This window comes from Rosa chinensis, chromosome 2 (genome assembly GCF_002994745.2).
Source record: "Rosa chinensis cultivar Old Blush chromosome 2, RchiOBHm-V2, whole genome shotgun sequence".
NCBI classification, from domain to species: domain Eukaryota; kingdom Viridiplantae; phylum Streptophyta; class Magnoliopsida; order Rosales; family Rosaceae; genus Rosa; species Rosa chinensis.
The window spans coordinates 27800062-27810584 of record NC_037089.1 but is presented as its reverse complement, the minus strand read 5'-3'; the positions used below and the strand labels follow the sequence as shown (position 1 = coordinate 27810584).

The 10523-nt window shown below is 37.5% G+C and overlaps 1 protein-coding gene and 1 long non-coding RNA gene across 5 annotated transcripts; one reads left to right on the top strand and one right to left on the bottom strand.

Annotated features, from left to right (window-relative positions):
• Positions 1-1086: 1086 nt before the first annotated feature.
• On the bottom strand, positions 1087-4155 carry LOC121051571. 4 transcript variants are annotated; one of them, XR_005806117.1, is made up of 8 exons: positions 4014-4155; positions 3653-3743; positions 3454-3501; positions 3066-3347; positions 2014-2923; positions 1815-1917; positions 1573-1636; positions 1087-1346 (listed from the first exon to the last, which is right to left on the bottom strand). It is a non-coding gene; the product is annotated as an uncharacterized LOC121051571 (long non-coding RNA). The 4 variants fall into 4 exon arrangements; XR_005806116.1 differs by having other exon boundaries at positions 3246-3347; XR_005806114.1 differs by having other exon boundaries at positions 2014-3347.
• Positions 4156-7414: 3259 nt separating this feature from the next.
• LOC112186515 (short-chain dehydrogenase RED1) lies at positions 7415-10339 on the top strand. Its single transcript, XM_024324966.2, has 3 exons — positions 7415-7853; positions 8750-8909; positions 9661-10339. Exons 1-3 carry the CDS (start codon positions 7517-7519, stop codon positions 9995-9997), a joined length of 834 nt encoding a protein of 277 aa, XP_024180734.1. The 5' UTR covers positions 7415-7516; the 3' UTR covers positions 9998-10339.
• The last annotated feature ends 184 nt before the right edge of the window (positions 10340-10523 follow it).

Here is a 10523-nt window from a genome sequence, read left to right as displayed (position 1 = left end):
TTTCGAAAATAAAAATCGATTAGAAACCGAATTTCTCGTACAACAACTAAATAACGTTGTATTGTACTTATTCCGATTTTTTCATTTATGTAAGAAAAAATCGATGAACAGTCTTGACTGGTCAAGAAAAACAACAAGTGGAAACCCATGTCCAGTGGCAGTGAACAGTTACTTGACTGGTCAACACCTTGACTTTTCGACCTTGACATTTCTTGACTACGGGTGGACTTGTTCTAAGAGCATGTTCAACGGTTGCCTCTTGACCAGCCACCAACTAGGCTAGCTGAGGTGGTGACTGAAATGGCCCAAAAATTCTCTTCCACTGATGGTTTCTTGATTTGCATCTTCCTGACATTTCCTGGCCCAGGTCAAGAAGAAAGCCAATTTCTTGACTCAAAACTTGACCCAAGGAGGCTGGCGTCCACCTCAGCCCAAGCCCAATCATGGGCTACGTCAGCCGTGACGTCAATAGATGCAGAGAGACAGGACGCGTTTTGTTGGCGCGTCTCCTCCATGTTTTGTTGCGTAGCGACAATAAGGGGACGAGATGGTACACGTGCATCGAAACGCTCTTCTTGAAGAGTTTGACAGTAAGGGGACGAGATGGTACCATGCAGTTTCAACATTACGTACTCTAATTAGGCCAAGTCCTTTGACGCGTTACTGTCTCTCTAAATTATATGCTCTTAACAAAATATTAAATTACAGGATTTTTGTCCATTTATCCTAATTCTAGGGTCATTTGTCTCACTTACCCCATTAAGTTTTTTAATTCCTTGAATTGCATGCTTTTTTATGTATGTAATTATATCTAAAACACTATAAATAAGTTAATCATCAAGTTAATTATTATGTAATTAATCTATTTTTATTTATTGTGAAGGAAATAAGCCGAATTGTGGAAATCAAGAGAAAATTGTGAGAAAAGAAAATGGAGCTAGTTGGAGTTTCCGAGAAAATGGCAAATTATTGACACAGTCAACCATAGTCAATGCAAGTTAGGAAGTGAAACCCAACTAGTCCCTTAACAACACTAGAAATGTTTGCCCGCGCATTGCTGCGGGAGTTAGAATTGTGAGTGAATTGTTTACAGAAGTGAAGAGAGGAACATTGGCCTCACTTTCTATGATTCAAGTAACAGCATTTTAATTCATTAGTACAAATAATAGATCAACAACTCTTCAGGCCTTTAAGAGCAAATTGTGGTTGTCTCCCAATTTTTACTGTCTAACCGGATAGAGCATATATAAAGAGAGAGCAAAGGTATTTTCAAGCTTCTTGATAGCCAAGCAAAGGCATTCAGATCTTTGACAGATGCTCCAAGTATCATCATATATTCAAGTGGCCTGTATTTTAAAGAAAGGCATGTAGATTAGAGTTCTGAACATACCTCGTTAATAAATCCTCCAAAAATATACTATACAATAGCAATCATTAGACAAGGAGTACATCCTGTACTATTAATGCCAAAGTTTACAAATCTATAGACAACTTCTATTTGCATAGGATGAATGGTGTAGGAAGGTTTTGGAAACTCATGTAAAATGTGCAATCTGGATAAGCACACTTTACCTTTGTATTTCTCAAGTCTCCCTCTTTGTGTCTTAGTCATGACAATTGGGAAGTGAATGGATCCCTACAAACACAGACGATGAAAATCATGAAATTAATCCATGATTTTCTCCCATTTGAAATGATGCTATTAGTACTAACTACTAAGGTAAACATAACTACTACTTAGTGTAACGCATAAAATCACACTGAGTAAAGTTTTTTGAAATAGTGTTCACTAACTCAATCTTCTCTATAATTACCTTAGTATATCTTAATTTTCCTTTTCATGATGTGACTGTGTGTTATCCACCAATGCTAAAATTCGCAGAGGGATTTTGAACTCATACATATGGTGAATGATGTCTGGGATAGTGAGGCAAGAACAAATAAAGTTACTTTTGCACCAAACGACCAATACTGCCAAGCTAATTGGACATTCAGTATTATTCTAAAACTCACTCTAACTTGAGCTCATCATGAGCAGGACATAGCAACTCAATGAAGCTCAAGCTCAAGGTTATTCACCAATCTCCATGGCATTAACTAAAAATCCAAGGGCTGCAAAAATTGCAACCACAGTGGTAAGGCTACAAATTCTGTCAGGTAAGGCATGGCATTAATGTAGCTTTGTGTGATTTGCTGGCTATTGCAATAGCAAACCAAAATGCTTGCATAGCTATGGCTTAGTTAGTATCGCTGTGTTCTTCGTGTTTGGTCTTATTCAGCTGTTACTTATGTTCGGATTTTAGAAGTTCTTGTTTCCCTTTATTAACAAACAAAAATACTTGAGAAGCTCCCAACTAATAATCATCATCAGATTGGCCACAAAAGATTGGAAATAAAATTTGATAATGTATGTCAACTAAAGAAATGTAGAACGGTCGAAAATGAAAGGAAAAAATATTGTCAAAAGAGAAAAGAAAAGGAAATTAACAAAAAGACTTTTCTACAAAACATTATACTAACATCATGCCCATTCAGTTGAATTTGAGTAATATCAAGTGATAAATAACCAATTAAAAAGATACTACTTACCATTCCAAAGTAAAAACATCATGGCAAGAGCTGCTACTGCAGACACTCCTGCATCTAATAATGATGCTTTTGTCAAATGTCTTGAAATTTTTCTGCACATAGGGCCGGCTGTAGTATATATTTTTTTTTTAAAGGGCAAGTCATTTAAGCTATTTTTATTTATATATCTACCTTTTTTTCTGCTTTCAAATAGACGCACCAAACCTCAGATCACTATGTAGAATTGTAGATACCTCAAAAAAGAATTCAGAACAATACCTCGGCCCTTGATTCTACCAGAGCAGTCTCTGAAGACTCATCACCCTTGTTGTATAGTGCAATAGTTCACTTCATACTGTAAAAAGTTAGAACAGATAAACATCAGCAGCTATAATTTGTATAAAACAGGGTACAATTCAAACCTATACACTACAAATTAAGTTACAAACAAAAATTCAATGATTTTGCTAGCTGCCAACAATCATTGATTAACTCACCTCAATGTAGATTAATTACGTTACAGAGATCAAACCATGACCACAACAAAACAATATATAGGCAGTACACCTTCATACAACAAAAAATAGCTAAAAGGAGAAAAACTCATTCATTCAAGAACAAAATTAAAGTAAATACGCTACTTTCAAATAGAAAATAACATAAGAAAATATACCCACTTCTTTTCCATCTCTTTGAATTAACTTGATCAAATTGATTAGATTTACATCCTCCTTCCAACAATCTTTTAACCCGTTTCGTTGTGCTCGTAGATGCCATCACTTCAACAATATATGTAATCCAATTAAATTTTTAGATCATCATATTGAAATAACATTCAACAAAACTTTTTAAACTGCATTAACAACTTCAACCAAACATTTATACCTGAGTCCAGAAAATTTGTAGATTTTGATTGTTCACTGTTCCCAATATCTGCACAACAAAATGAAACAAACCACAACATAAACAACAATCAAGCAAGCACGAATCTTCTGCTGACAATCAAGCATAACAATGCATAACCTCAAATAAACCGAAAAAAAATAACGGGGCAATCAATAATCTGAACACAAAAGTTACATACCTGAATAACAATAGGACACCAAACTAACGCCAAGCAACAAAACCAGGAATAGAGGCAAAAGAACAATCCAGATACTCCTTTGCATAGACTCCTGAAATCAGAACATTACCCTATTATGCTCCAGAAAATACAAAACACATCTGATACGGGTGAAGAGAAAATACAGAACCCAGAATTGGTTTCAATAAAAAAATTTGAGATTCAAAAAATACCTTCCCCCTCTTCCCCTGTTCTATCTCTCTCTCTCTCACCCCCCCCCCCCCCCCCCGACGAAAACAAAATCCCAAAAGAAAAAAAATTTCATCAGCTCTAATCTGAAATAGAAACCCAGACTTTATTGAATTTTGATCGATAGCTCAACCTGATAATCTTGACGACTTAATGTTATCGAAAGGAAGCCAAACTCTATTTGATGAATGACACAACTGATGGTGATTGCAAATCTGAAACAATGCAGAAATTGTGTTTGCCGACGCTTCCCGAAGAAACCAGCAACTGATTGAGCTCTTTATATGATGAGGACATATGGTAGAAGTGTAGAGAAATCCAGAATGTGGGAAGAAGACAAATAGAGATATTATACTTAGACGAATCTGGAATTGGGGAGAAGACAAATGGCAGCGCGTAATTATGGAACATAGCAAGAGTAAAATCGTCAGTTTACTGTTACATGAATAGTTGTGAATAGTAAACTCATCTTTCATATATAGTATAATATGTGGATATTCAAGATTGTGGAAAGTGGTAAAGAAAGAAAAAGAACGAGAAGAAAATTGAAGAAAATGAATGAAGCTTAGTTAATTAAGTTAGTTAATCAAAGTGATTAATTACTTAATTAATCAAAGCAAAGATTGCAGCCTTCTCTTCCAAAACCCACGTGCAGCATGATGAACGTAATTATGCATTTGACCAATTGCACACTTTCATTAATCTCTTGGCTATTTACATGCTGCCACCTCATCCAATTTTTATCTTCTTTCCCATTCTTTCCCAGCCACCAGAGTAGACCGAGGGCCACAATTAAAACCCTTCAGATATTCATCCCAACCTACAGCGCCGCACACTCCATCCTTCTTCTCTGACAGCCGCAACACAGACCAACCCGCCTCCATTTCTATTCTCCCATTTTCTCTCACTTCCCAGTATCATTCTCTACCATTTTAACATTTTCTCAAAGAACAATTAAGAAGTTTTCATTTCACATCATCAAGGTTTCATCACCACAAAAGAATTTTAGCTTTAGTAAAGAGTAGGGGCATAATTTTAAGTTGGGTTCATATTTGCATGTAGTAAATTGTGAGCCTAACTTGCCTGTACCAATTATCTTAGTTAGGTCCAACATTTAATCCCCGAGGTACGATAAACTAAGATCCAAATACTTCCCTTACTTGACACGATTCATACGCTTGCGAGAATTTATGCATCAAGTCATTCTCTCTTATCCATAAAGACTCTAGTAAGGTATTCCCTAATACCCAATTAATTTTTTTGTTTTTGTTTATTTTTTAGACTATTTTACTCTCACCCCTTTATTACATAGAGAGAGAGAGAGAGAGAGAGAGAGAGAGAGAATGGAACAGAGAGAAGTCATAGAAGACTTCGCCGGAGTCCCGTTACCGACAGTCAGTTTCCGGCCAACGATCGCGGGATTTCGATCACAAGTCACTGGTCGCCACCCACCAAACTTCTCTGAAAACCTCGCAAGAGGTCTCCAAAGAGGTGGTCGGAAGAGTTTATTGCCCAAAATAGACCTTTATTGTCCACCAATAAACATTTATTGCCTCTCAATAGACTTTTATTGGGGGGCAATAAAAGTTTATGAAACCTCGTCAAAAGTCTCCAAAAGAGGTTGTCGGAAATCTCATATGGGGTCGGAGAGGTTTATCGCCCCCCTCAACAAATCTTTATTACCTCCTAATAGACATTTCGGTAGCCCAAATGGGAACTAATCTCTCTAAAATTAGACAAATAAAACTTTCATTAAGGAAAAAAAAACGAGGATATTACATTAATTCAAAACATTTATTGCCCTCAATAGACCTGTATTGCCTTCCAATAGAGTTTTTTTTTCCTTTTCTCTTTCCTTCCGAGTCTTCTACCCCCATTTTATGGGGAAAAAAATGATTTAGACACCTAGAAAATGCACTGGGCACCCACATCCTCTCATGCTTCCCCGACGCGTGTAGCCATATCATCCACCTAGCCGGATCTTTCCAATCCAAATCATCGTCTCAACTCATGGGAGACTGCCGATTCCAGCTCGCGACACTTTCCCGTCGCCAAGGAGGTGAACCGGGAAGGCGAGAACATGAGTCGCATATGTCCAAGAGCAAGGAAAGCTCTATCTCGGCGGAGACGGAGATTAAGCTTCTGATCTCGATCGGCATCGCGACGTCATTTTGGTTTCCTGAGCAAACCGAACGACAATTTCAAATGGAAAGTAAAGGAGGAGGAGGTTGAGGTTAAAGTAAAGAGAGGACGAGGAGGAAGTGGCCAGTGAGGAACAACCTCTCAAAGTTCCAACGATGGGTTGAAGGGCATGAAATTGAACTATTGATCTCCATCGCCGACATCGGGATCGGAGACCCTTCCTTCCTTCTTCCAACACTGAACAGAGTGACACTCTCTTTTCTCTAATTGATTCGATAGCTAAGGTCGACCAAGAATTTCATTTCATACTTGACTACTTTCAAGCCAATAAGAGAAATTTTAATATTTACTCGTCTTGCTTCTTTGGATTGTGAAAGGAGAAGAGGAAATTGTGGTGGATTGCTGTTGAAATCGTCACCGGAAAGAAGAGATGGCACCGAGAGAGAGAGAGAGAGAGAGAGAGAGAGAGATAAGTGACAATGGCTGTAGTTTCTTAATTAGGTTAAGGGCAAAGTTGTTATATCTCTTTAAATTGAGTTAGTGAGAATAAAACTCTATTACTAGGGTAAGTAGGATAATTTTAGTTTATTTTAATATTTGTTTGAGTCAAGGACCGTAAATTCAACTTAACAAAAAAGAAAATTCTATGTCTTTTTTGATTCATCTAAAATAATTTCTAATTTTGTTGGCAGTTATCCATAATGTCGGAGACCCTAAATTAATAAAAATAATTAAAACTCAAGTGGCGCTGAAGACCCACTAGTACTGAGGTGGCTCTGCCCAAGGATGGCAATGGGCCGGGTTGAGGATGGGGATCACAATACCATCCCCATCCCCAGGGTTGTTCTCTACCCCCATCCCCAATAAAAATATATTGAGGATTCCCTGACCCCATCTCCATTAGGGACTAAGTCTCCAAACCCGCCCCAAATCTCCAATATGAATTTAATAAATAAAATAATTTTTTCTCATATTGCCTTTTTAAAATCAAAATCTATAACAAATAAATTTAAAACATGATTAAATTCATAAATCAAATTTCAGTGAGTGCAAAAGTCAAAATGTCATTAAAGTAAAAGTGTAGCCATTAAAGTAAAGTAGTAAATATATATTTGTGATTTATATTAGAAAAAATAAATTAAAATATACGTATATATTATTGAGGCGGGTTTAGGGATGAGAATTACAATACCATCCCCGCTCCATCCCTAATCTTAGACAGCGAGGATTCTCATCCATATTCCCCATTTGTTCCCAAATTCACCCCTATTAGAGGTGACAAATTAATACATTGCAAATCATATAATTCTGTCCCATTTAAATTCTTTAACTTTTTTTTTTACTTAACCTACCCCTATATAATGAGAATCGAAGCATGACATTTATAATGTTAGAATTATAATTTATCAACTTGTCGGTGTGACAATTCTTGAACTTATTTCTGGGTCTCTCCGCCTTTTATCAAACAACTTCAATCCCACAAAGAAAACCCAGATGGAGTTCTACGGCCAACAAGTGGTTCTGATCACCGGCTGCTCGCAGGGTGGCATCGGCCACGCGCTGGCACGCTCCTTCGCCGACGAGGGCTGCCTGGTGGTGGCCACAGCCAGGTCTCTGAGCTCCATGGCCTATCTTGAGGACGACCCAAGATTCTTCCTTCAAGAATTGGACGTGGTTTCCGAGGAGAGCGTGAACGAAGTGGTGTCTACAGTGGTGGAGAAGTACGGCAGAATCGATGTGGTGGTGAACAATGCTGGAGTTCAGTGCGTGGGTCCACTCGCTGAAGTTCCTCTCTCTGCTCTGCAACACACGTTTGACACCAACGTTTATGGTACACAACAATCGGAACATACTTATAGTTCTCACTCAGTTTATTCTTTGGATTCCTTCTACTTATCGGAAACGAATCGGATTTTACTTTTTCTTTTTCATGTATTTGTCTTAATTTGTTGTTGCTTTTTGGGCTTGTTTTCTCTTTACCTTCAATAGTTTCCATGATGGGAGTATATGCTAATGGTTTGAGCAAAAATAGAGATTGATAGTAGGAGTTGATCTCAGCATTACAAAACTTGATATCTATGACTTCCTACAAAGGTCTAGTCGTCTAAACTCTATACAGTAGCTCTATGATGCAAAAAAAATGAGGATGTCATACTTTTAGAGTTTTAGTCGTGTGAGCTTAGCAGTCAGCATAGATATAAATGAATCTCTGAATTCATGTGAGATAAATCTATTTATAATTTTCATTTCTGTGAGGGGAAAATGGAATTTGGAAACAGAACATGGAGTGGTGATAATCGGGTGCAATGTAATGTTGTCTACAGTTGGTGTCTAAGTGATCTATGTGCATTTCTGGGGAGGTTATAAAATATGTTGGTTCAACGGCCTAGAGAGGTTAATGGCTACAGCTATCATCTTTCTGTAATTTAGATTCTTAGCTAATTTGTAAGTGCATCATATATTAAGTTAGCAATTGCATTGCAGAGGTTGCTCTATGAGACTGGACAATTGGCCCTTAAGTTTGTCAATCTTTGTGTACTCTATAAAATGCTATATGTGGAAATGGAGCTTGCTTATTCTTCTGTGCCCTTAAGTGCACGTGAAGCATCTTATAAAGACGCTTTCCCAATTGTTTTGTCAAGTACATTTATATAAGATCCGATTGTTTCAGTCATGCCATGCACATATTATTTGTTTTTCTTCCTAAGCATATGCACTCCTATTCAGGTCCCATGAGGTTGATACAAGCTGTTATCCCTCACATGGTGTCAAGGAGAAAGGGAAAGATTGTAAATGTTGGAAGTGTTTCTGCGTTGTCCCCTGGACCATGGTCTGGTGCTTACACAGCATCTAAAGCTGCTCTTCAAGCACTTAGTGATTCTTTAAGGTTAGTTTCCCTGTGTCATTTGTTAGTATTATTACTTGCATACCTGTGCTATGTTCAGTCTATACTCTTGTTGAATCATTTACACTAGACTACCCCCCTCATCTTAGAATACTGATGAAGTATGTGATTGCATGTATTTGTTTATGAGATCAGGAGTTACTTAAGTTTTTTGGAATCTATAGCATGCTTGCTGAAGCCTTCTAATGAAAGGAATAAGTAGCATCAATGGAATGCTTGTTAACAATGTTGGATAGTAAGTCTTGGCCTTTTGAGTTAAAGGTTTAGAGAAAAAAATGAAAATTTCTGATAAGGTAGAATCTAGGTGGTAGACTTGTACTCCAAAAGGTGGTTCGCCTAGCATTATTGTCAGAGTAACTAAGAGTTATTGTAGGATTACTTCAAAAAAAAAAAAAAAAAATTATTGTAGGATTTTCAATGTCATTCATTCAATATTGAAGTTTTGTTTTCACAGACCTCGTACTAGGAACAACATAATTTTCAGCTAATGAAACTTTAGTTTCAGACTGCACCACACCAGATCAATAGATAAAGGAATCTGGTACTGATGCCAGGCTAAATCACCTATCAACATTTGCGGGAAGTGATGTCAGATATAGTTGTATGTTTATCCAATTCTTGTGCATGGACAGAACCTGGAACTTGAGTTTGTTAAATTTGTACAGTTTCATCTTTCATCATTTTCTTTTTCCTCGTTCGGGTTCTAATTATTGCCAATTATCTTTGCTTCTAGATTGGAACTCAAGCCCTTTGGGATCAATGTAATCACTGTTGTACCTGGAGCTATTAGGTCAAACATTGGAAATTCTGGTTTAGTTGGCTACAACAAGATGCCTGAATGGAAATTATATAAACCTTTTGAGGCAGCAATTCGTGCTAGAGTGACTCTCTCACAAGGACCCAAATCAACCCCTTCAGAGGAGTTTGCGAAGAAGACAGTATCTGCCATTCTGAAGAAGAATCCACCAGCTTGGTTCTCTTCCGGTCACCTCTCTGTCATATTTGCAATCTTGTATTATATGCCAATCGTCGTTAGGGATTTTGTCCTGAGGAAAGCAATGAAGCTTTGAGTTCTTACAGGGTCTGGTTTATAATCTTTGATCGTCATTATCAGGGAAGCATCATTTTCAAGGACAAATAAGGCAGACTGAAGTTAAATCAGGGAAGCATCATTTTCAAGGACAAATAAGGCAGACTGAAGTTAAAAAAGAATCCAAAATATTGTATGTATCTTGATTAGTATATCTGCATTCTTACTGTATGAGGTAAATCAGCTTATCCCAAGGCGTAGGCGCCTCGCATTCATTTCACGACTGCATCTGGAAGAACTACTAAACAAGCTTGCACTTCCAATTGAATCCCAAGGACAAGTTAACCTTATCCACAGCACACTATAATCTGGAAATATGTCACCAAGAGATTTTAATAGAATAGACTCAGCTTGGTATGCCAATGAGCTTTGTGCCTTTGTTAGATCAAGAGAATCATATTCCTGCCATAATTTTTGGGTGGCCGTAGGGTGATAAGGTTCAAAACAATTATCCGCTTCAATATTGCAGACACTGCACTTTCCAGCATAGATGGAAAAATGCTGCA